This window comes from Phragmites australis, chromosome 21 (assembly GCF_958298935.1).
Source record: "Phragmites australis chromosome 21, lpPhrAust1.1, whole genome shotgun sequence".
In the NCBI taxonomy this organism is placed as follows: domain Eukaryota; kingdom Viridiplantae; phylum Streptophyta; class Magnoliopsida; order Poales; family Poaceae; genus Phragmites; species Phragmites australis.
The window spans coordinates 7,756,570-7,777,824 of NC_084941.1; the positions used below are offsets into that span (position 1 = coordinate 7,756,570).

Sequence of the window (21,255 nt, forward strand, 5' to 3'; positions counted from 1 at the left end):
TATGTATTGTTTGTAGAGAAATTTTACGGTGCTTGGAAGTCATGATAGTCGTCTATTTAGACAAATTGAAGGGCTAAGAATGTGGAGGTACCTATTGAAAAGTACTTTAAGTTGTGGGCCGGTACCAAAAAGCGTAGGTTAGATACCAAGTTGAAGAATAAGTCACATGGTAGATTAGTAATTTTGTTACCAAGATCTAATTAGACATAGGGATAGTTTAGTAATAGCACATCTATGGGTATCCACCTATTTCGGTTTTTGTCCGTGTTGTTTCTCATGTCGTACGGCCTGTCGACCATGGGCGACGGCGTGTTGAGCCAGTACGACGCCGACCTCACCTCCGCTGCCGTGTCCGACATCACGTTCTTGTCCTTGAGGCTCTTCCTGTCCAGGAACACCAGCTTCATCGGCACCAGGATGGACTGATCGCTTTTCATTGTCAGCGTCAGCACCAACTCTGACATCGTCGGACGTAGGTTCGGGTCGGCTGCACGCACAACAGCATGATCTGGCACACCTGTTGGACCTCCTTCTCATCGAAGTTGTCAGCCTGCACCGCCGGATCGACAAGCTCGAGGATCTTGGAATGCTTGTAGAGCCTCCATGCCTGAAAAGTTCAGAGGGAAGAAGGATTCATCAGGCCAAAAATTCACATCGGTCTTGTAGCTTAGAATTGGATTCAGAATATGATGTACATGTTCAGGAAGGTACTGCATTTCATTTGGGAGAGAGACATCTGTGTTCTTTCTGCTGCTGATGATCTCGAGCACGAGCACGCCGAAGCTATACCTATCGGCTTTCACCCTGAGCTCCCCTCTGATGGCGTACTCAGGTGTAGTGTATCCCCTGAAATGAATCAAAATTTGTTTTGCTGCATTGCCATGTACAGTTGTGAAATGTAAACGTGAAATAAGTTGTGGTGACTTACAGTGTGCCAGCAAACGCAGTACTGAGGTATGTCTGGTCCTCGGGGAAGAATCTGGCCAGGCCAAAGTCACTGATCTTGGGCTGGAACTTGTCGTCCAGGAGGATGTTGCTGGCCTTGATGTCGCGATGAACGATCCTCAGGTTCGACTCCTCGTGGAGGTACTGCTGACCTCGCGCAATACCGATAATAACCTGGTGCCTGATTTTCCAGTTTAGAAATGGTGAGCCATCACCTCCTGCAGAGTTTCACAGGCAAAGCAATCACACGAAACAAGCTATTGTTCAATGGGAGGGGAGACTGAAATATGTTTCGTTCGGTGCTAACAGGAGAAGACATGTGAGATGAATTAACCAGAGAACCAATTACTAAACTACCTCTATTTATGATAAATCACATTCCTAAACTGCCCTATAATCGAGAGGAGAGATACCACATGTTTCCCTCAAACAGAAGAGAAGATACCACAGGTTTCGCTCAAACACCGTAACATCTCTTCCATCTGCGAGTTCAATCTAATCTTAAATGAGTTTCTGTCGAGCCCGAGCTCGAGCTCGAGCTCGATTCCTTTGACAGCCCTACTACCCTCTCCGAAATTCGTGTTGCCACGCGGTATGATCTAGATCAGGGATTGGGGCCCTCTCGTTATCCCCCACTCGCCCACTCTAGGAGGAGGCCCAGCAGCACCCAACTCCCGAACCAGCAGGCAAGAAACCGCCACCGGGCAGAATCGGAGCCAGCGACTGCTACTCAGGTCAGCCTCCGCGCCCCCTTGCGGTGGCTTCGCTCTGTCCTGTCCTGTCCTGTACTCTCCTCAGTGCGCTCGGGGTCGGGGACATCGCTGCAGGGCAAGCAACCATTCGTGCGAATTGAGGTTCCTGGATGCGATTGAGTCTCTCTAGGAACGAAGAATTGCCAATTCAGTTTCCTGTATTTATTTGATTCGTTGCAATTGCGGCTAGTTGGGGGGGGGGGGGGGGGTAGAGCAACGTACTGTCAGCTAGGATACTGGATTGAGTCTTCGGAAGGCTAATCACCTGGAGGACATGGGCTGATCTGATTACACGAGCTAGCTCTCCAGAGTGGCGCTTGGATTGTGATGCTAAACATTAGAGCATTTTTTTTCATTCTGAACCGAGTTACTAGCTATTGAACACCCGTTTAGAGCCCTTTAACTCTAAAAAAATAGAGGAACGTGGATGAACGCAATTTTTGTGCCTGTGGAATTATGTATGCAAGAAGAGAGAAATGATTGTGGCGAACTTCACTCTTTGGCGGTAGCTGCTCGGTGGGACGCCTGGAGCTGGGGTTGAATTGGAGGCCCCAGACAGCCGAACAGGCACATATTTGGGCCCCTGCTACCATGTTTCCTTTTCTTGTTCTGATGGTTGCTAGAATATCTACCCAAACTGTTCTCTCCCAAATTGAGCTTTCTTGCGGCATCCTGTGCTGCCGGTTCCTGTCTTGAGCTCACCTTGGTCACACAGAGTGAACTGTTGTCACACCACCGGGTGTGCGATGCCATTAGTTATTATGCCGGATAGGTATTGACATGAACTATGTGACCGGGTGAAAAGCTTCCTTACTGAACACTGAAGTGACGATGTCTGCGTAATTACCTGCAAATTATGCCTACCATTTTCAAACACTTTTTCTGTTTAAACTTTAAAGTGGCATTACTACATATGTTTGGTTATTTGTCAGGTTGTGCCTCCCAAGTAACTTGTCCCTTGCTGCATTTTAACTCTTTTGCGCTTGGAATGGCAGCGCCCAATCCCATTACTCGGCTCATTTCCCATGTCATTCTTGATTTGGATGGTACCCTCTTAAACACAGGTGACTGAAAACTTGGACTACATAAGTTTAGAAATTTTGGGGTTTATAGAGTGTGCTAAGTTCACTTTCCTGAATCAACTTTGCTTCTCTTGGTTTTACTATTTGGCAGATTCCATTGTAAGTCGGGTGGTGAAACCATTTCTTGTCAAAAATGGGAAAACATGGGATAGCAAGAAAGCACACAAGCTAGTTGGAAAGACACCTTATGAAGCTGCAGCGGTTGTTTTAGAGGACTACGGACTCCCTTACTCTACAGAAGAGATCGTCTCAATGATTACTCCAATGTTCAGTGAACAGTAAAGCCATTGGAACTTCTTTATGCTTGTATAATTTCATTTTGCAAAGTTGTACCGGCGTGCTATTTTACGGGGAATTGGGATGTTTTTGACTTTATGGATGCATTTGCTTAATAAGATACATTGACTTTATGTTATATTGCCAGCTCTCACCATGCATTTTTTGAGTTACTGAATATCCATGACAGACTACATTTCATATTGCAGGTGGTGCAACATAAAACCCCTTCCAGGAGCTAATCGTCTGATAAAACATTTAAGGAGTAATGGGGTGCCAACTGCTTTGGCTTCAAACTCACCAAGATCTAACATTGAAGCCAAAATTTCCTGCCATGAAGGTATCTCTTTATCCTACTTCTGGAAAAATCTGAATATGCATGTTCGTTCTGTTTATGTGTCGGAGTTATTTATTAGTTAATTTATTCTTATGATCTATAGGATGGAAAGAGTCTTTCTCTGCAATTGTTGGTAGCGATGAAGTAGAGAAGGGGAAGCCACCCTCAGATACGTAAGACACCGTACTACATGATGTCGTCATTAATGATACCCTAGATTTGTTGAATTTATCTCATTTTCTTCTGATCTGCTGGTGTGATGATGATATTCAAGATTTTTGGAAGCTGCTAAAAGAATGAATACATGTCCTTCAAATTGCCTAGTAATTGAGGATTCCTTGTAAGTTATGCATTCGATAACTTTATGCTATATATGGTATGCTCTTGTTAGTATGGCTTGGCTATCTATTTACTATACCATCATCTACACAACAGATCTATTTCCAGTAGAACAACACACACATTTTGATGGAACAGAATTTCATGTTTTGAAAGCTAGCTGTTCGAAATGAAAACATAGTTCCAATCACACATCTCACAGGTTATCATATTTACTCCTATAAAAAAAACTGAGTTAGTGCTGGTGGTACAGTCTCCTCACCCCTCCCTCTTTACAGAAAAATTATGTGCCCCTCCTCCTCCCACCTCCTAAAAAACAGGAAGGCTGGCAAAAACTGCATTGTGGATGCGCCTGTAGAAACCTATGAGATTTCAACTAGTAACAAATGTGTTCCTTGCTTTATTATATGAATCAAAAAATATTATTTGTTTTACAAATATGCTCCATATCCGACAGATAACTTTAGATATGAATTTTCTTCCACATCATAAACAGGGTACAGTGGTACAATCCTGTAGTATACGCAGTCATGCATAACACCTAGAATTTGTAGTGAAGTAGATGTTTCTTTTTTGTTCCATATACTTGTATAGTTATTCTGGGCTGACATCACATATACCATCTGTATTTTTCTGATCACTGTTCAGTTTACTGTTCAAAGAATTTTTGATGTAGCATGCAGTACTTTAGGGAAGACATTACCTTGAACATTGTAAATAATGGTTGTGCTAGGCCAGGTGTTACAGCTGGAAAAGCTGCAGGAATGCATGCCATAGCTGTACCTTCAGTACCCAAAAAGACTGCTGAGTTCAGTTCTGCTGATGAGGTGATCAATTCCCTTCTTGACGTAAGGCCCGAAAAATGGGGTTTGCCACCATTTAATGATTGTATGTTCAAACTCTCGAGATTGCCTGTCTTTTGTTCATTCAGAACATTATGGAATTTCAGATTATCTGTTGATAACTTTTCTGCTCAGGGATTGAGGGTACCTTACCGATAGAACCATGGTTTGTCGGTGGTCCTGTGGTCAAAGGATTTGGCCGTGGTTCTAAAGTACTAGGAATACCAACAGGTATGGTGGATGTGAAACATACAAGTAGAGATAAATTTTACCAGACCTGTTTAAAACCTCCTAAACGTAGACAACAATTAAGTAACTTCACATGGCTATCACTTATATGAATAATTCTTTTCGCGATGCTATCTTATTCATTTTGTTCACTGAATGAGCCATTCCAGATGGTTTCCTAACTAGATCTACATTTTAGATATCAGTTCAGCATTTTGCCTCACTAGGAAATTTGCTACACAACAAGACAACTGTAGGATTCTTGCTGGTACCGTAGGATACATCAACGGTTTCATGCTGGTTTGCAAGCGCCGATCTGAAATGGACATTATTTTGTCATGCCTCTTGATTATATTAAAACCTATCCCTATATGTTATATATTCATGTATCCACCTAGTTAGTAATCAAGCTTTACAAAGATGACCAGTGTTGTATTGTTCAAAGTGACTCCAGAAATACTGACAAATTCATTGCACCTTGGCTAGAATCTGTACTCCTATTTTCAGTTCTATTAAGATTTGCACTGCTCTTTCATCCTTTTTTTCCTTCTTATGATTCAGTCGGCCCATGATCATATTCACTAAAGAGGATTTATATTTATAGCTCTCATGTACTAGGTTGGGCAATGCACCATCATTTTATTTTCTATTTAGTTTGCTTTCGATTTTTTACTTAGATAATTTTACTCATATATGTTTGCCGGTTTGATATTTCTGTCTGGTTCATCTTGCTGAGTATACTATTATTCTATACCAGGTCATTTTTGTTTCTTTGATACTACTACACTATTTTTTTTTTCATCTGGAGCACTGATGGATTTGTGTTTGCACTGTAGCCAACTTACCTGCAGAAAACTTTTCCGGCATAGTGTCAGAGCATACATCAGGGGTGTACTTTGGCTGGGCTGGACTTTCAACACGAGGTATATATAAGATGGTTATGAGCATTGGCTGGAACCCATATTTCGACAACACTGAGAAGACAGTAGTGAGTGTTCTTTACACGGTCATGTCCATGTTCAGTTCTATTACTTTGTTCTAAAAGCTATGATGGCAGGAACCGTGGTTGCTTCATGATTTTGGTGAGGACTTCTATGGAGAGGAGCTGCGCCTTGTCATTGTTGGCTACATAAGACCAGAGGTAATTGAGGGACAAACAACATTTTTCTTTATGGGAATACGGACAAACAATATTTATACCAGCAAAAACTGTCATTATTTGGAGTGCATGTTCCTGACTCATGACATCACTTTGAAAACCTTAGGCCAGCTTTCCTTCACTTGAGAGCCTGATAGAGAGGATTCACGAGGATGGGAGAATAGCAGAGAAGGCCCTAGACTTACCAATGTATGCCAAATACAAAGACTCACCATATTTGGGAAACCCCTTGCAGCAGGGAAAGTCTGCTGATGGGAGCCAGGCTGAGCTAATTCCAAGTGAGAAGCTCCTGTGGGAGGGTTCTAAATAAGTTGTGACATATTGTTCTGTTTGTGATAGAGAGAGGTACATTGTTGTTGATGCAGAAACGATTGGATTCTTCTTGAACTTATACTCAATTCTTTCCATTTTTTTGGAAGCAGGGGTAGTTGCACTACATGGCTGCTCCTCAAAGAGGGGTGTTGATGTCCTTCAAGAGAAAAAGAAAAAGGAGGGGTGTTTGTTGGTTACTGAGAAGTGAGAACTGATTAAAAATGCCCTTAATTACTGAATTGCAATATTCTACTGTGAGAAGACACATCACTTAATTGTTTTATATGATGATAAATGTGAAAGAAGTAGGTCGCACACAAGTCTCGTTCATTTGTCATTTTGGTTTCACACGCAAAACAATGAACTTAACACTTTACTTTCTGATGTATTTCCCGTATTGTTGCATGTCTATATTCCTCTAAAAAAACATTTTGCGTTACCAGGAAGCATTCGGTAAGGGCATTTGGTGCAAAGTGTTACCTCGAGAACTAATTAAAAATGATGCATTTAGTTACATACCTATATCAACCTCCATGAACAAAGATCTATTTGATATCTGTTTTAGGCTCCCTATGGAATGGAGGATTCACAATGGATTTTTGGAGGACTTAGATTCCTAAGGATCGTTTCCTATAGACCCCTTTGTTCACATGAAAGGAAAGGAAAAATTCCATAGGATTGTATTCCTATAGCTTAATTTCACAGGAAAGTAAGCAAGAGGACAGACCTTTGGAAAGTTTCCTGGCGCCAAATAAATCGCTCTCGCATCGCATTTAGGAAAGAATTGGCACCTCATTCTAACAAAGAGCATTGAGGCCTTCGCCAGAATAGGAACGAGAGCAGTGAGGGCCTCCCTTCTCCGACCACAGGTGGCTTCCCTCCCCATCGCCGGCCACACGAGGCCTTCCCCGGCAACTACACACGCGACCTCTATGACTTGCAGGCTTCATCTATTTTGCTTTTGTTTGAGAAGATTTGCCTTCGGTTGGTATTTTGCTTTCCGCCCTGAGAATCGATAACTTCTTTTGCTTTCATTTGGGAAGATCTGCCTTCTATTGGAAGATCTAACTTCCCCTTATATCCCCACTTTTTGCTCTGATTTGGGAATATCTTCCTTCTATTGGGCACATACATCCTCGCAACATGGCGTCCCCAGCAGATCCAAACACCACCACCAGATGCTACCTGCTTGTGCCTGCCCAGCTAGCTAGCAACGAAGACAATCACACACGCATGACTGATCATGGTTGGCCGCACCTGAGCCTGCATCTTGCATGCAACATGATCCACCAGGCTACCGTCCATGGTGCTGATCAAGTTACAGCCTCCTTTTGCCTTAGTGCATTCATTTTTTGTTTCTTCAATCCAAAGTGTTTCCTTTAGCCTGTTTGGTTTCCTATTCTGATGCCGCCCCAAAAGATTGAAGCCATTCAGTTACATATACAATCATGCAGTCAAAAAATCATGTTGAACTGCAGGGTAGGCGAGAGAAGATACTGCTCATGTCTTCATGTTTTTCTTTTTCTCTTGATTCCATCTGTTGCAATTTTTTTTTTTGTTCTACTTTGTTGTGGCTTTATTGGCCCCTTCGGTATAAAATCGATCTCTATCTCGAAGGAGAAGAGAGATGCAACGAGCAATGATTCAGGCAGCCCCTTTGTCCAATCTCAATGACAATGGAGGTGTTGCTCGGAGAACAAATATTTTGCTCTTCAGATAGGCTGAGTAGGGAGTTTGCCTTCAACATAACTAGCACATGTGGTTGTGGATGTGGGGGGAGCTTGCCTTTTTTATTGAAAGCTTTCTTTTGTTAATTTCAACTGTTGGGAATGCATTTGCGTAAGATGGTGTTGGAGGGAGCAGTGGCTATAGAATGAATTTATCAGTTTTTCACACTAGATTTCTACTGATAGTTAGATATACTCAGTTCCTCCCTGATGCATATTGATGCAGATTGTATGGTTTTTCTAAGGGAAGTTATATTGCACATAGGTTCTGCTCAGATGAATGTCACTGATCAACGCAGTTTGTCCAATCGACAGGGTTATCACTCTCAATCACAAGGGCTTGTCGATGTTGATGATGAGCATGGGACTACAGAGCCTAGTCAACAAATGGGTAATGCTTCTACTTTCAGTTACACCCATACATTATATCAAAAAATATAGTTGCATATTCAGCGAAACTGAAACTATAAAATATTTATTAAATGCAGCAAATTTAAGGATCACAAAGAGAGCTAGATGGAGTCATCAGATGAAGCTGTTCCTTATTGAGCTTCTAAAAGATCATGATGTGCCGGGTTTCATACACATAATGCTTAGAGTAAGGAGACATAGAATATTGTTTGTCGGCTGAATACAAAGTTTGGTAAATCATTTTCTCTTAATCAAGTCAAATAGAAGGAACAAGATTTGAAGAAAGATTATCGCAGTGATGGCTGGAAGTGGTTTTGGATGGGATCTAATATGGTTGTTTTGAAGCTTCAAGGTGTTTGTCGTACCCAATTGTGTGTCCCTTTGCTAGGATAAGAGTCAACTTGAGGATAATAATGTAAGAAATATGGCTAAATGATCAATTTTGTTTTAACCACTTAATCTAACTAAGTCTTATTTCATATGTGAGCGTTTGTAAAGCTTATTGTCATAAATGTTTGTTTGTCTAGTTTGATATTGAAGTTGGCTAGTTCTTAATGTTTGTATTGCCTCGACGAGTGGATGTTTATGTGGTGATCATCTTTCACATGATTCGGTTATGTAAAATTAAATGCGCTAACTAACTCTTTAGGTTTAGCTTGTCAAGCTTTATATTCTTGTGTCCCTGTCTCTTTTTGATCTTCTGTGCAATTATAAGCTACATTCTCTCTTTTTTGGAGCTTTTTTTTATATTTCTAGTACATGCAAATGCTTTGTGGTATACTTGTAAAAGCTCACTAGGATTGCATATTCATGCATTGCCAAAGGAGGAGAGCATATGCATAAAAAAAAGAATATGCTACAAAGAAGAAATGAAAAATTTTGCAACAAATCTCAAAGAAAAATAAAAATATGCATTCATTAAGGGGGAGTATTTGGTTTTTTTTTTTTTAGTTTTTGAGCGTTTCTTACTCTTGTGAGATTTTGGCTTATCTTTGACTATTTTTGTTGTTTTTTAATCTGTCTTATGCCAAGTGATTAGTGTTTACTCTTTTTCGAGTCTTTGTCACTTAGATATATTTCACTTCTTCTATCATAAATCTTTATTTTTTAAGGGTTGTTAATGCACTCATCAAAGAGGAGTTTGAGAAATCAAGTGGAGAAGTGCCTTAGTTAACATATGATGAGACATTGATAATAGTTGATATGTCTTGAACTTGGTTAGCATGTGTTTGTGGATGCTTGTTCTTGTTCATGTATAACTCGAGTTGACAATGTTTGGAATTGACGAACATTTCTTTGTACGCAGAAAAATTACACACACCTGAAGTTTCGGTGTGAACATCGGATGTTCTGGTGTTCACCGAAAGTTCTGTTGTGGGTAGTGTATACTCGTTGGATTATTTTTTGCAGAGCAATTTTTTGGGTGAAATTGGAGATCAATGCACCGAAAGGTCCAGTGAGTATGGTGACTCACCGGAGGGTAGCACAAGAGTATTTTCAGTGCTGAAGCAGAAATGAAAGCAAACACCAGATGGTCCGATGATGTACTTTGAGAGCGTTGGAGTATTTTCTGCAGAGGAGACTTTTGGCTTCAAGTTTGATTATGTATGCCGGATAGTTCGGTGCTGAGATTGTGAACACTGGAGAATGCTCCGGACCTTTTGTTACAGAGAGATTGCAAAAGGGTGGTTCGGTGGATTGGCATACACCGGATTATCCGATGATGGACATGAGATCACCGGAAGTTTTTATTGGATCTTTTCTTATAGAGAGCAAAAATTTCCTGGAACAGATAGTGTTATACTCACTGGATGGTCTGGTGTTTAGGAGCAGAACACACCAGAAAATTCGGTGTTTCACGTTTTTAGTAGGATGTGCTCTAAGTTGAAGTTTTTGATTTTATGCTAAACTAGAGATCTTTTAGAGTGTGGAGAAATGTATTTGCTTATTTTAAGGTGTGCAGGTGACGGATGTAACTTGCCGATCGATGGCGGGTGATTGGGGCTAAGCGGATGCTTGGTGCCAGAAGATCAAGGAGGGCCGGATAGAGTCAAATGTGATTCTATCTGTACACATGAAGGTCAAGCAAAGTATGAAATGGATGATAAAGACGGCATGTTAACAAAGTCAAGCGAAGGGGATGGCGGTGCAAGTGACATGGCGACCCGAGGGATCGAGAGCGGGAGAGACTTGTCGATGGTCAAGATTGCAAGACGAAGGACACGCGTCATCATCGGAGCGCTTGCTTCAGGTGGAAGCAAATGGTGGCTAGTCACGCTTTGAGAAGCATGCTAGGGTTCCGCGGTTTGGCCTCAAAAACCGTAGTGCACTGGAGGAGTATGTAGCATCATCACAAAGCTTATGTCGAGACGAAGCTAAGTCATAAATGCTACATGATCGTCCTATGAATGGAGAAGAAAATGGACCAAAATGTTCTTAATGGTATGTACAAGTGTACTATAAGAGGGGTATTTTAGGGAAAAACTAAGAAATTTGGTGATCAAGTTTTCTAGGTCTATAAATAGATGGATAGGACTATGGGAGATGATGAACGACATTTGAGCCCCTTGTGCCACCCATATGAGAGCATTGTGTTAGGGTTTTAGAGGAAAGTTTATGTAATAGGTGAAAGTTTTGAGAGAAAAATCTTTATAATCCATCTAAAATAGGGCTGACTCCTTTGAGTAATGAAGTTTATTTTGTTTCATATGTTTGTATTTTCCTCGTTATAGTTCCCTCTCTTAGTTCCCTTGCCTTATGTGCAAGTTTTTTCTTCCATATTGATTTTTGTTTTTCTTTTTAGCTGAAATTTTAACACCTTGAGAGGTTGTACTTCTTGATGCTAAAGGTATAAAATTCACAAATACATGCATATGTGACAGGGTCTTGAATTTCCTTGCTTTTAAACTATCATTTCGGAGATCGTCTTCACCTGGTGTTAATCTCTTGTTCCTTGAGTGATTTTTTTCTCAAGATTTTACCTTTATATGAATGAGTCATAGATTGGTTTGCTATGGAATCTAGTGTTTGATTCTAACCATGAGAACCATTTTTGTTGAATTTTCTAGTTTGGTTTTTGATCTTTCTCCGGAGTTTTTGAAATTTCTGGGTAGGTGTAGTTTTTTCGCTGCGTATTTGTGTTGCGTTCGGTTGTGATTCTCTTGTAGAGGAGCGTTAAGTGTTTGAATAGGAGAAGTCTATCGATTTTGCAAGAAATTTGTTGAGATGTCTATTCACCCCTTCTAGTCATCATTCTTGATCCTACATAGATAATTTCCACTTCATGATTATTACTATTGTGTTTGCTAGGAGCATCAGTATAGACAAATCCATATGAAGAGTGGGGATGCTGAGCAACATGTTCAAATACATCAATATTACCTTCATATAGTAGCTTCTCTTGTTTCTCTCCCCTCATGACCTTGGACACCTCCTTCTCAGCATCCTCAATCATATCACTAATAGTGTTCCCCTCAATTGCCTACTCTAGACTCGTATCCACAGCTACCTTAGCACCCTTGACTAATTCTAATAGAGAGGATTGGATTGAATGTAACTGATCCTGCATGTGAGATAGATGAAGCTCGATGTTTCACACCCTTGACTTCAGATCCAGAACGTCGTCTTGAATGGTCTATGCAAATCCTAGGTTAGAACTGTTCAAACCCACCAAATCTTCATGAGTTGGCGCAGCTGTCGTTGAGGACACCATAGCAATGGCGGTGGACTTCATCGGTGCCGCGGCCGTGTATTCCTCGTCATCCTTCCTCCAAATTAGTGCAAATCGGTTCAGATGTGACTCCTCCCCAATCGGTCCGCACCGAGAGATCTATCGCCACCTGAGGTGGAATTCGGCTCCAAGATTTTATGCAAGGACTAGCTAAGCAACCCTCACATGAATCCACCTCGTCGTCGATGCCACCGATCAAAATCGACTCCAACCATGGGGATTTTACACACAAATGTGTTGCGCAACCTGGTGCTAGATTCAATTCCTTCACTAGAGATCCAAGGAACACAAAGCTCTGATACCAATTATCATAAATCGAAGTGAATGCGGACTAAATCAGGAGAACAACAAGAATTCAGAGGAAACGGATGGTGCAGAGGGAGATATTTCACTGTTCATCCAAAAACTTTAGGTTCTAGTACAAGACAGCCAAAATAGAATGGTCCTTTCTCCCTCAGCTCACCAGAATATATCCATCACTAATTACATCATTGGTTCTAATTAAATAGAAAGTAAATGAGTTGAAAACACAAGTTTTTAACTATTGTTCGTCCACTAAGCATGTGGTGACTGAATTAACGACATGGTTAACAGGTAAACATCGGGAGTTGGTAGCAGCTGTCAATCCTCAAGCGAATCAGTATCTTCATATCCTGGACATCCATCTTCTCTTGGTCATGACACCAGGGTGCCCCCACCGCCCTTGTTGTCTGCGTCCATGTGCAGCTTGAGGCCATCGGATGCAAGATTGGCACTGAGGTTGGGGCCACCAAGGGTGAGCTCGTGCACTTGTGAGAGGAAAAAAGACTAAAGTGTTGTCCTAGCTAATGGCGGATCAGGGACACTAAGTAGGGGCTCTCTCTTTTTCCTGCACTTCTTCTTCTCTTATTCTTTTTTTTCCGTGCACCAAAAATAAGGGGAGATCCGATATATGTCATTATAAATATTTTGGTTTTGAGATATGCTATTATAAATTGCGAATTTGGAAACATGACATTGCAAAGTTCACATTCTTAGATATATGCCATTATGAACAATTTGGGACCAAATTGCCATCGGCTCCTTCCTCCTCCCTTCCCTCACTATCTTTCCTCCGTCGGCTAGCCTCTCTCTCCCGTGAATGCTTGATCCAGACTGTCGAGCTCCTCTAGGCCACTGCCAAGCTATTCTAGCACCGGATACAGGCCACCACCATCGCTGTCATTGAGCTCCACCAAGCATCATTGAGCTCCTTCAACATCGGATCTAGACGCCACCAAGCTCTACCACCACCAGATCCAAGCCACCAAGCTCCTCCAGGCTGTCGCTGTTGAGCTCCACCAGGTGCCACCGAGCTCTTCCAATGTCGGATCTAGATGTTACCGAGCTCTTCCAGCATCGGATATAGGCCTGATCCACGCCGCCATTGAGCAGGTTCTTCTCTCACTTCGGCGAAGCTTCGCCACGGCCAACTCCGATGACTTCTTTACGACCAACATCGATGGTGCCACAACTTGTTCTATGTCATTTTTGTTTTGTTGTTCACTTGTTATTGTTCAGTAATCAGCACTTCAATTCAGAGGCTGTAAGGTTCTTCAATTCAGGATTATATATATATATATATATATATATATATATATATATATATATATATATATATATATATATATATATATATATATATATATATATTGCGGCATTTTTGTTTTGTTGGTCTTGTTCAATACTTCAATTCTTGACTTCTTGTGATCTTGTTCTAACAAAATAAATATGTCCATTTCTCCTGCAGCTAGAGTAAATCAACATGAATAAAAGGACATTGCTCACGTATTTTTCAAATAGTAGCAATACTAGTAGCACTCAAAACACTGGTGAGAGCGCAAATAAACCAAAGAAGGCTAGGGTGGAATTTAGATTCTCGGATATCATCAGGGATTTCGGGGATCGCAAACTAATTGATCAATATCCATTTGAAATTAGAGATCAAGTAAAGCTGACATATGTTTTGCAAGGTCCAACTCAACCAAGGGGCCAAACATTTTCTCGTAAATGGCAACAGGGTGACTGGAGATCCTTCCAACATGATTGGTTTGAGAAATATGATTGATTGGAGTATATTGTTTTGAAGGATGCGTCATTTTTCTTTTATTGTTATGTTTTCTTTGAGCCGGGAACGCCTAAAAATTTTGGAAGTGATGTCGTTGTAAAGACTCACTATGAGAATTGGAAGAAAGGTTTGGAAAAATTTGGGAAACATGCTGCTTCACATGCTCACAATATTGCAAGGATGAAGTGTGATGACTTTATGAATCAAAATGCAAGTATCTCTAAAAAACTTGCTAATTACAGTAAGGAAGAGCAAATTCTATACAAGATTCGCTTGATTGTTTTTTTAGATGTTGCAAGATTTCTTATTGAGCAAGGTGATCCCTTCCATGGGCATGATGAGTCATCTACTTCTCTAAACAAGGGCAAATTTAGAGAGATGGTTGATTGGTATAAAGAAAGAAAAATAAGGTGAAGAATGCATATGAGAAAGGTTCTACATGATATCAAATGATATCTCATACTATTCAGAAAGATCTTACAAAAACTTGTGCAGAAGAAGTCATGAAAGTGATTATGGATGAGATTGGAGATAGAAACTTCTTGGTGTTTTTGATAAGTCTCGAGATGTTTCAATAAAAGAGCAAATGGTTGTGATTTTGAGGTTAGTAGTCGGTATATTGTAATTTGTATTGTGCTTCTATAATTTAAGATCTTGTGTAGTATTAACTTAGATTTAATTGTGGTATACAGGTTCATCAATTATCAAGAAAAGGTTATGGAGTGGTTTCTTGGAATTTAACATGTCACAAAGTGTACAGCTATTGCATTGGAAGAAGCTTTGGTCGGTATGTTTTCTAGTCATAAGTTAAACATCTCTAGGCTTCGTGGGCGGGGTTATGATGGAGCATCAAATATGATACGTTAATGTAATGGTGTGCAGAAACTGTTTCAGAATGAAAATCCTTATTCTTTCTATGTGTATTGTTTTGCCCATCAATTACAGTTAGTGTTGCTACTTCTAGTCCAACAATTACAGACTTCTTTAACTATTGTTCCTTTAATAGTAAACACTGAGTGCATCATGTATGAGAAATGATATGTTGCTTGCAAAGCATCAAGATGCCATGTTAGAAAATATTGAGAAACATGAGATAAGCATTGGAAGAGGATTGAACTAGAAAAGTAGCCTAACTAGGCCAATAGATATTAGATAGGGCTCACATCTTAAAACATTGCTTCGTATATATCAAATGTGGGAGGAAATCATTGAGGTGCTTGAGATTGTATGTACATATTCTGTTGAATCAACATGTATTGATGGGGCATTTGGTTTGATTGGTAAAACGGAAACATTTGATTTTATATGCATCATGCATTTGATGATAGACTTGTTGAGCATTACAAGTGATTTATTACATGCTTTGCAAAGGAAGGATCAATATATTGTTGAGGCAATGAGTTTGATCATAGATGTCAAATATTGTCTTCATGATATGAGGGACAATGGATGTGATTCATTATTCAGGAGAGTAAAGTCCATTTGTGATGCAAATGAGATTAAAGTACCAAAAATGAACAAGAAAGTACAAGCTAGAGGGGTGTCTTCACGTCGAAAGCAAAAGGTAACAAATATGCATTTCTACAATGTTGAGATTTATATCGCTGCCATCGATGACAATATGTTAGAAATGAATCATTGGTTCAATGAAGTCAATTCAGAGTTATTCGTATGTATGACTTCTCTATATCCAAGGTACTCATTCTCTAATTTTTATATGGATAAGCTTGTGAGACTCGCTAAGATCTATGTTGAAGATTTCACAATAGTTGATTGTTTACTGATAAGATAATAACTTCAAAACTTCATTCTGAACATTAGGAAAAGTGAAGAATTTCGTGGATGCTATAATCTTGGAAAGGTTGCTGAAAAGATGGTTGAGACCGGAAAGAATAGTATTTTTCCACTAATTTATCGTCTTATTGAGCTAACTTGATCATTCGTGTGGCAACAACATCAATTGAGAGGATCTTTTCAACAATGCCAATTATCAAGAAAGATTTGCGCAACAAAATAGGTGATGAATGACTCAATGACTTGATAATATGCTACATTGAGAAGGAAATATTTAGAAGCATTAGTAATGACAAAATCATAAAACGGTTTGAAGACATGAAAAACTGTCAAATGTCAGTGCCTCCAACTAAATTTGGGGTGGGGGGGGAGGGGCCCCCAAATTTTGTGATGGCTTCGCCACCGAATGGGGCACTCCTCGGCGTGGCCGTTGTCGGCGTCCTTAGCCGCATCGAAGCATGGTGCGAGATAGCCGTTGCGGATGAAGCAGCGCAGACAAGCGGCATCGACATTAGGAAGCTCCCTGAGGAGGCACCGCTGCCACGTGAGCCGCTCCTCCACCGCCGCCCCCCGACTCAGCGGCACGCTCGACGTGACATTGCTCGTTCCTACACTTGCAGAGGAAGCCGTGGCAGGAGCTGAGGTTTATAGCCTTGCAGCAGCCGCAGTTCTGCATCCACGCAGGTGTGGAAGGGGATCGGATCAAGAGCTGTGGCCTGTGGGTGGCCGTGCCTTTTGAGCTGAGGAGCGAAAGAAGAAATGGAGGGAAGGAAGGCATCGTTTTCTTCTTTTCAAATGGGCTGGACGGTTGCGATGCACCCGCTTTCAGTGTAAGTAGGCATGTGGAGAAAAGCAGCACTAGAAAATGAAAGGAGAAGCAAAAAAAATTCCGTTGCCGGGACTCGAACCCGGGTCTCTCGGGTGAGAGCCGAGTATCCTAACCAACTAGACTACAACGGAAGTTGTTCCATCTGAAAAATTAGTACGATAAGATGAATTCGTATTGAGCTGTTGCGCCGCTGCACGCGTAGCATGCAAAGTAGTAGAAATGGAAACAAAATCGCAATCCATGGCTGGAGCTCGGCACCCTTCAAGCTTAGTTTCTTAGTTTCTGGTGCAGTCACGAGAGACGACCTGCCAGACATGATGGAAGTGATTCCTGATGCAAAGATAACAACAGCCTTCGCTTCCTCAACATTACATCTCCAGTTTGCATCAGTGTTCCAGTAGTATCTTTCCCAAGTCAACATACAATAGATTGTTCTTCAAACACTGTGGGTTACCACACAGAAATACGAGCCTCGACCAGCTAGAACAAACTGCCTCTCATCGTTTTACTGAATAATTATACACCCTATGCTACAACCTACAGACGACATGGGGCTATTTTGCCTTTCACCATCAATTTGAAATCCGAGTCATAACGCATATCAATATCTCAATCAAAAGAACATTTTAAGCTGAAGGTTTCTATAATACATTGTGCATATCATGCATCCAGTTTGCTCAAGTTTATGCCAGTCTTGCTGTTTGCTTAACTTAAGCCAAATAATAATCTCAGAAACAGTCAAACTGTTTCCTACCATGAGCATACCGCAGGCTTAAAACTAGTGAGCAAATGAAAGAGATTCCAGTTCAGATGATATGTTGTGCTTTCCTTGACCATACAAAAGGTCCACCGCTGTCATTTTTTCAGTAAATACTAGTTGAGGTCAGTTAATTTTCAATATGATGAACATATAGGAAGGGAATAGGCTTCTATATGATATCACATTACCAAGTGCACTGACCACTCAAAGCTTCAACAAAAAAAAATTGTTTCTTTGAACTTTTCTAGTTACTCCAACCGAAGGTTAACATTTCACCATTTTCAGTAGCGGAGGTTACTTCCGAATTGATATAGATAGACACAAAAATAGTGCTAATAGAATGTCTACCCACACATGAGCAAAACTCCATTTCTAAGCAAACTACGCTTGAATGACATACTGAACTTAATCTTTGTATCGCATGGCCTTGAAAGAACTAAGCTGACTCTTGGCACAGGTCATGTTCCAATTCATGGCATTAAATTCAGTTATAGGCCATATCTTCTTTGATCAAAATTTTCAGTAGACTAAATGACACGCCACATTAAAATTATTCTGAATTCATCCTGATATTTCACAAATCAAACAGAACTGACTCAATCAGCTAGCAGTTGTTTCTAGGCCAATCAACAACCATCAGTTCAGCGTGCTAAACTTTTTCTAATCAACAAAAAATTGTTCAAGATCAATTATGCTTCTTGCAGGATACTATTTTGACCCACAGATTATTCAGCCGACACATTACAAACACTTCTATGTGGCCGAGCATATAACTGATGATTGCGTGCTATGGTAACCAAGAACAATAGAAACACTACGAATCATGATACCAACTTGTGGAAGTAGCAGCGGAGAACAAATGAACAATACACCACCATCGGCGCTGCACTACTACTTGTCAGATACAACATTCTCGACATACCATTTGTAGGTTTCGACGAGGCCCTCCTTGAGGGTGATCTTGGGCTTCCACCCCATCCCCTGTATCTTGGTGCTATCCATGAGCTTCCTCGGCGTGCCGTCCGGATTGGTGGAGTCCCACACGAGTTTACCCTGGAACTCCACCACCTCCACGAGCTCCTTGATGGTCACCTCGCTCCCACTCCCCACATTGACATGCTCCATTTCCAAGTACTGATCCATCAAGAAGATGACTGCATCGGCGAGGTCATCCACGTGCAGGAAGAACTCGCGCAGCGGCGAGCCGGATCCCAGACGACGACCTCAAGGGCGTTGCACGCCTTGGCCTCATGGAACCGACGGATGAGGGCGGGCAGGACGTGCGAGTTCTCCGGGTGGAAGTTATCGTGCGGGCCGTACAGGTTGGTGGGCATGGCGGAGACGGCGCCAAGGATGCGGTAGGCCTGACACATCTTGATGCCGACGATCTTGGAGACGGCGTACCGGTACCACTCGTTGGTGGGCTCGAGCCGGCCGGAGTGGAGGGCGGACTCCGTGATGGGCTGCGGCACGAACTTGGGGTAGATGCGGGAGGAGCCGAGGAAGAGGAGCTTACGGAGTGCCCATACGAGCTAGGTAGAACTAGCCTGGCAACGCAAGCTGGAGGAAAGATCCAAACACACCATAACTAGCCCTTGAGGGCTTGCTCAGCCTGCTTGATCTGAGGGTCAACGAGGTCATGCGATGAGTGGGCTCATGCGTGGAGGCGAGCCATGGCAGCTGGCGCCTTGACGGCGGTGGAGCCGGAGATTATCCAGGAGGAGCGGTAGAAGCTTGATCTTCCTTCAAGCTGCGTGTAGGTAGGGATCAGTATCTCTGTTAGCATTATTACTATTAATTTTCTTTTTGAAAATAAATTTCCTAGGCCATAACCAATGTCAGCTCCTAATTGTAAGGCCAGCGAGCTCTTTTTCTCTCAATTTAATCATCTATACTCCTATAAAATAGACGAGTTATAATAGATTCGAACCATAGTACATCTTACACAATCAAATAGTTCACAATCAAAGTTGGTCCACCATTTCATCCTTTATCAATTATTTGAAAACTTCCAATCAATTTAGAAACCTATAATTAATAGGTGTTATCAGTATTAAAAAATATTAATACACTATTATTTCTTTCTATCTATTAAGGTACATCCTCATTTTTTTTGTTTTTCAATTTTTTCAGTGAATTTTTTTGGCCCGTGTTACAATATTATTGATTTTATGTGTGTGGAACATGTGCATGCTAGTGTGCTGCAAACTACCGAGTTTGCACCCTGGGAGATGCTAAACATCGTAAGACAAAAGTAATTTGTTTTGCATCTTACATTAGTCCGCGATGTATTGCTGTCCTGCAACGGGAGTTCTCGGTGTTGCAGTGTTGCTTGTTAAGCAAAAGGCTAGATATTGATCGAGTACAACCTTGCTGTCAGTTGGCTGGCTATATTATCTTGCTGAGCAGGAACTTTAAGTTAAGGTTGCTTTCGAGAGATCCCAAAGGCAGCATGTCTAAGTTTATCGGTTCAACATCGCAATTGAGCTATACATTTCTGCAAGATATTTAACAACTCCTTGCCCACCTATTTTTCCCATGGTTTTATGTTTCTCATTTTCTGTCCTTCATATTTGTTTCTTTTGTGCTATTGAATTCCGCATGGACCATTTGATGAAGTTTCAAGCATTATGCCCACCTTTAGAATTAAAACATCATCGCTCCCTGCTTCTTCGTCCAGGTTGAGTCTCCCTCCCTGTTTTTTATCTAATCCTCTTAGGTCATGCTTGATATTAAAACATCAAGTTTTGTTGTCAATTTTGGCATTATGCTACATGGTGGAACAGCTGCAATTTTTAGGTTAGCAAATCCATCCCTTTAATCTTGTTATTACTTCTTACTGTCATCTAGATATGTATCACAGTTTTCTTTAATTTTTTTATGACTCCTGATGTGAAACTTGAGATCCACTATGGAGGAACTGAGCTTGCTAGGTATATTGTGCTTCTTCAAAGGTTGCTTCCCTTTACCATAGTTCCATCCTTTTTGGCTATAGATCCGTGAATGAATGTTCTTCTTTACTGTTATATACTCAGTGTTATTACCACTACTGCTGCTGCCATTTGTTTGTACACTTACATAGTTTTATGGAAGTTCTTGCCTTTTTTACTTTAGTGAAAAAGAAATTATGATCACTGATTCTTTTTATTACTGGTAGGATCTATAAGATAGTAGGTGACATACATATCTATGGTACTGTTTTGTTTGGATATCCTTCCATTTACATGATCCTACCCATTTTCAGTTCTGTTATGTTTCATTTCATGGCGTTGTTACATTCTTTTAGTACTTATGCCTAGGGATAACTTATCCCTGTGGATTTTTCAATTGAATTAATACAATTTTTTGTCTTATCCGTACCAGAGCGCTTTGTATTGGGAAAACTATTTAATTATTTTCTCTTTGTCTCGTAAGAGGTGATTATAATTATGACATTAATTTGATGTTGAACAGCTGAAAGAAAGGGTGGCCTGCGTTACCATCAGTGGTAGATATATTGACCCAAGGTGTTCATGGCCTTCCTACGAGGCAAGCTGGAGATCGATCATCAGGAAGACGGTGTTCAGGTGCTATATGTTGAGAGCAATTACTTAGGTCAGGTACCAAGCTTCACGACTAATTGCGTCCTTGTCTTCCAACTGTGCCG

The 21,255-nt window shown here is 41.0% G+C and overlaps 1 protein-coding gene, 1 non-coding gene and 2 pseudogenes across 4 annotated transcripts; 1 reads left to right on the forward strand and 3 right to left on the reverse strand.

The window, feature by feature from the left end:
• Positions 1 to 200: 200 nt before the first annotated feature.
• LOC133903126 (cold-responsive protein kinase 1-like) lies at positions 201 to 1,427 on the reverse strand (annotated as a pseudogene).
• A 55-nt stretch (positions 1,428 to 1,482) lies between these two features.
• On the forward strand, positions 1,483 to 6,469 carry LOC133903474 (bifunctional riboflavin kinase/FMN phosphatase-like). Of its 3 annotated transcripts, none has more exons than XM_062344868.1 (11): positions 1,483 to 1,679; positions 2,630 to 2,761; positions 2,871 to 3,057; positions 3,265 to 3,395; positions 3,496 to 3,565; positions 3,667 to 3,732; positions 4,465 to 4,619; positions 4,709 to 4,804; positions 5,638 to 5,789; positions 5,859 to 5,942; positions 6,067 to 6,469. In XM_062344868.1, exons 2-11 carry the CDS (start codon positions 2,686 to 2,688, stop codon positions 6,268 to 6,270), a joined length of 1,221 nt encoding a protein of 406 aa, XP_062200852.1. In that variant the 5' UTR covers positions 1,483 to 1,679; positions 2,630 to 2,685; the 3' UTR covers positions 6,271 to 6,469. The 3 variants fall into 3 exon arrangements, with proteins under 3 accessions (XP_062200852.1, XP_062200854.1, XP_062200853.1); XM_062344869.1 differs by having other exon boundaries at positions 1,669 to 1,799; XM_062344870.1 differs by lacking the exon at positions 3,667 to 3,732.
• Positions 6,470 to 16,907: 10,438 nt separating this feature from the next.
• On the reverse strand, positions 16,908 to 16,980 carry TRNAE-CUC (transfer RNA glutamic acid (anticodon CUC)). Its single transcript has one exon. It is a non-coding gene; the product is annotated as a tRNA-Glu (tRNA).
• A 795-nt stretch (positions 16,981 to 17,775) lies between these two features.
• Positions 17,776 to 19,395, reverse strand: LOC133903127 (probable GDP-L-fucose synthase 1; annotated as a pseudogene).
• Positions 19,396 to 21,255: the final 1,860 nt, after the last annotated feature.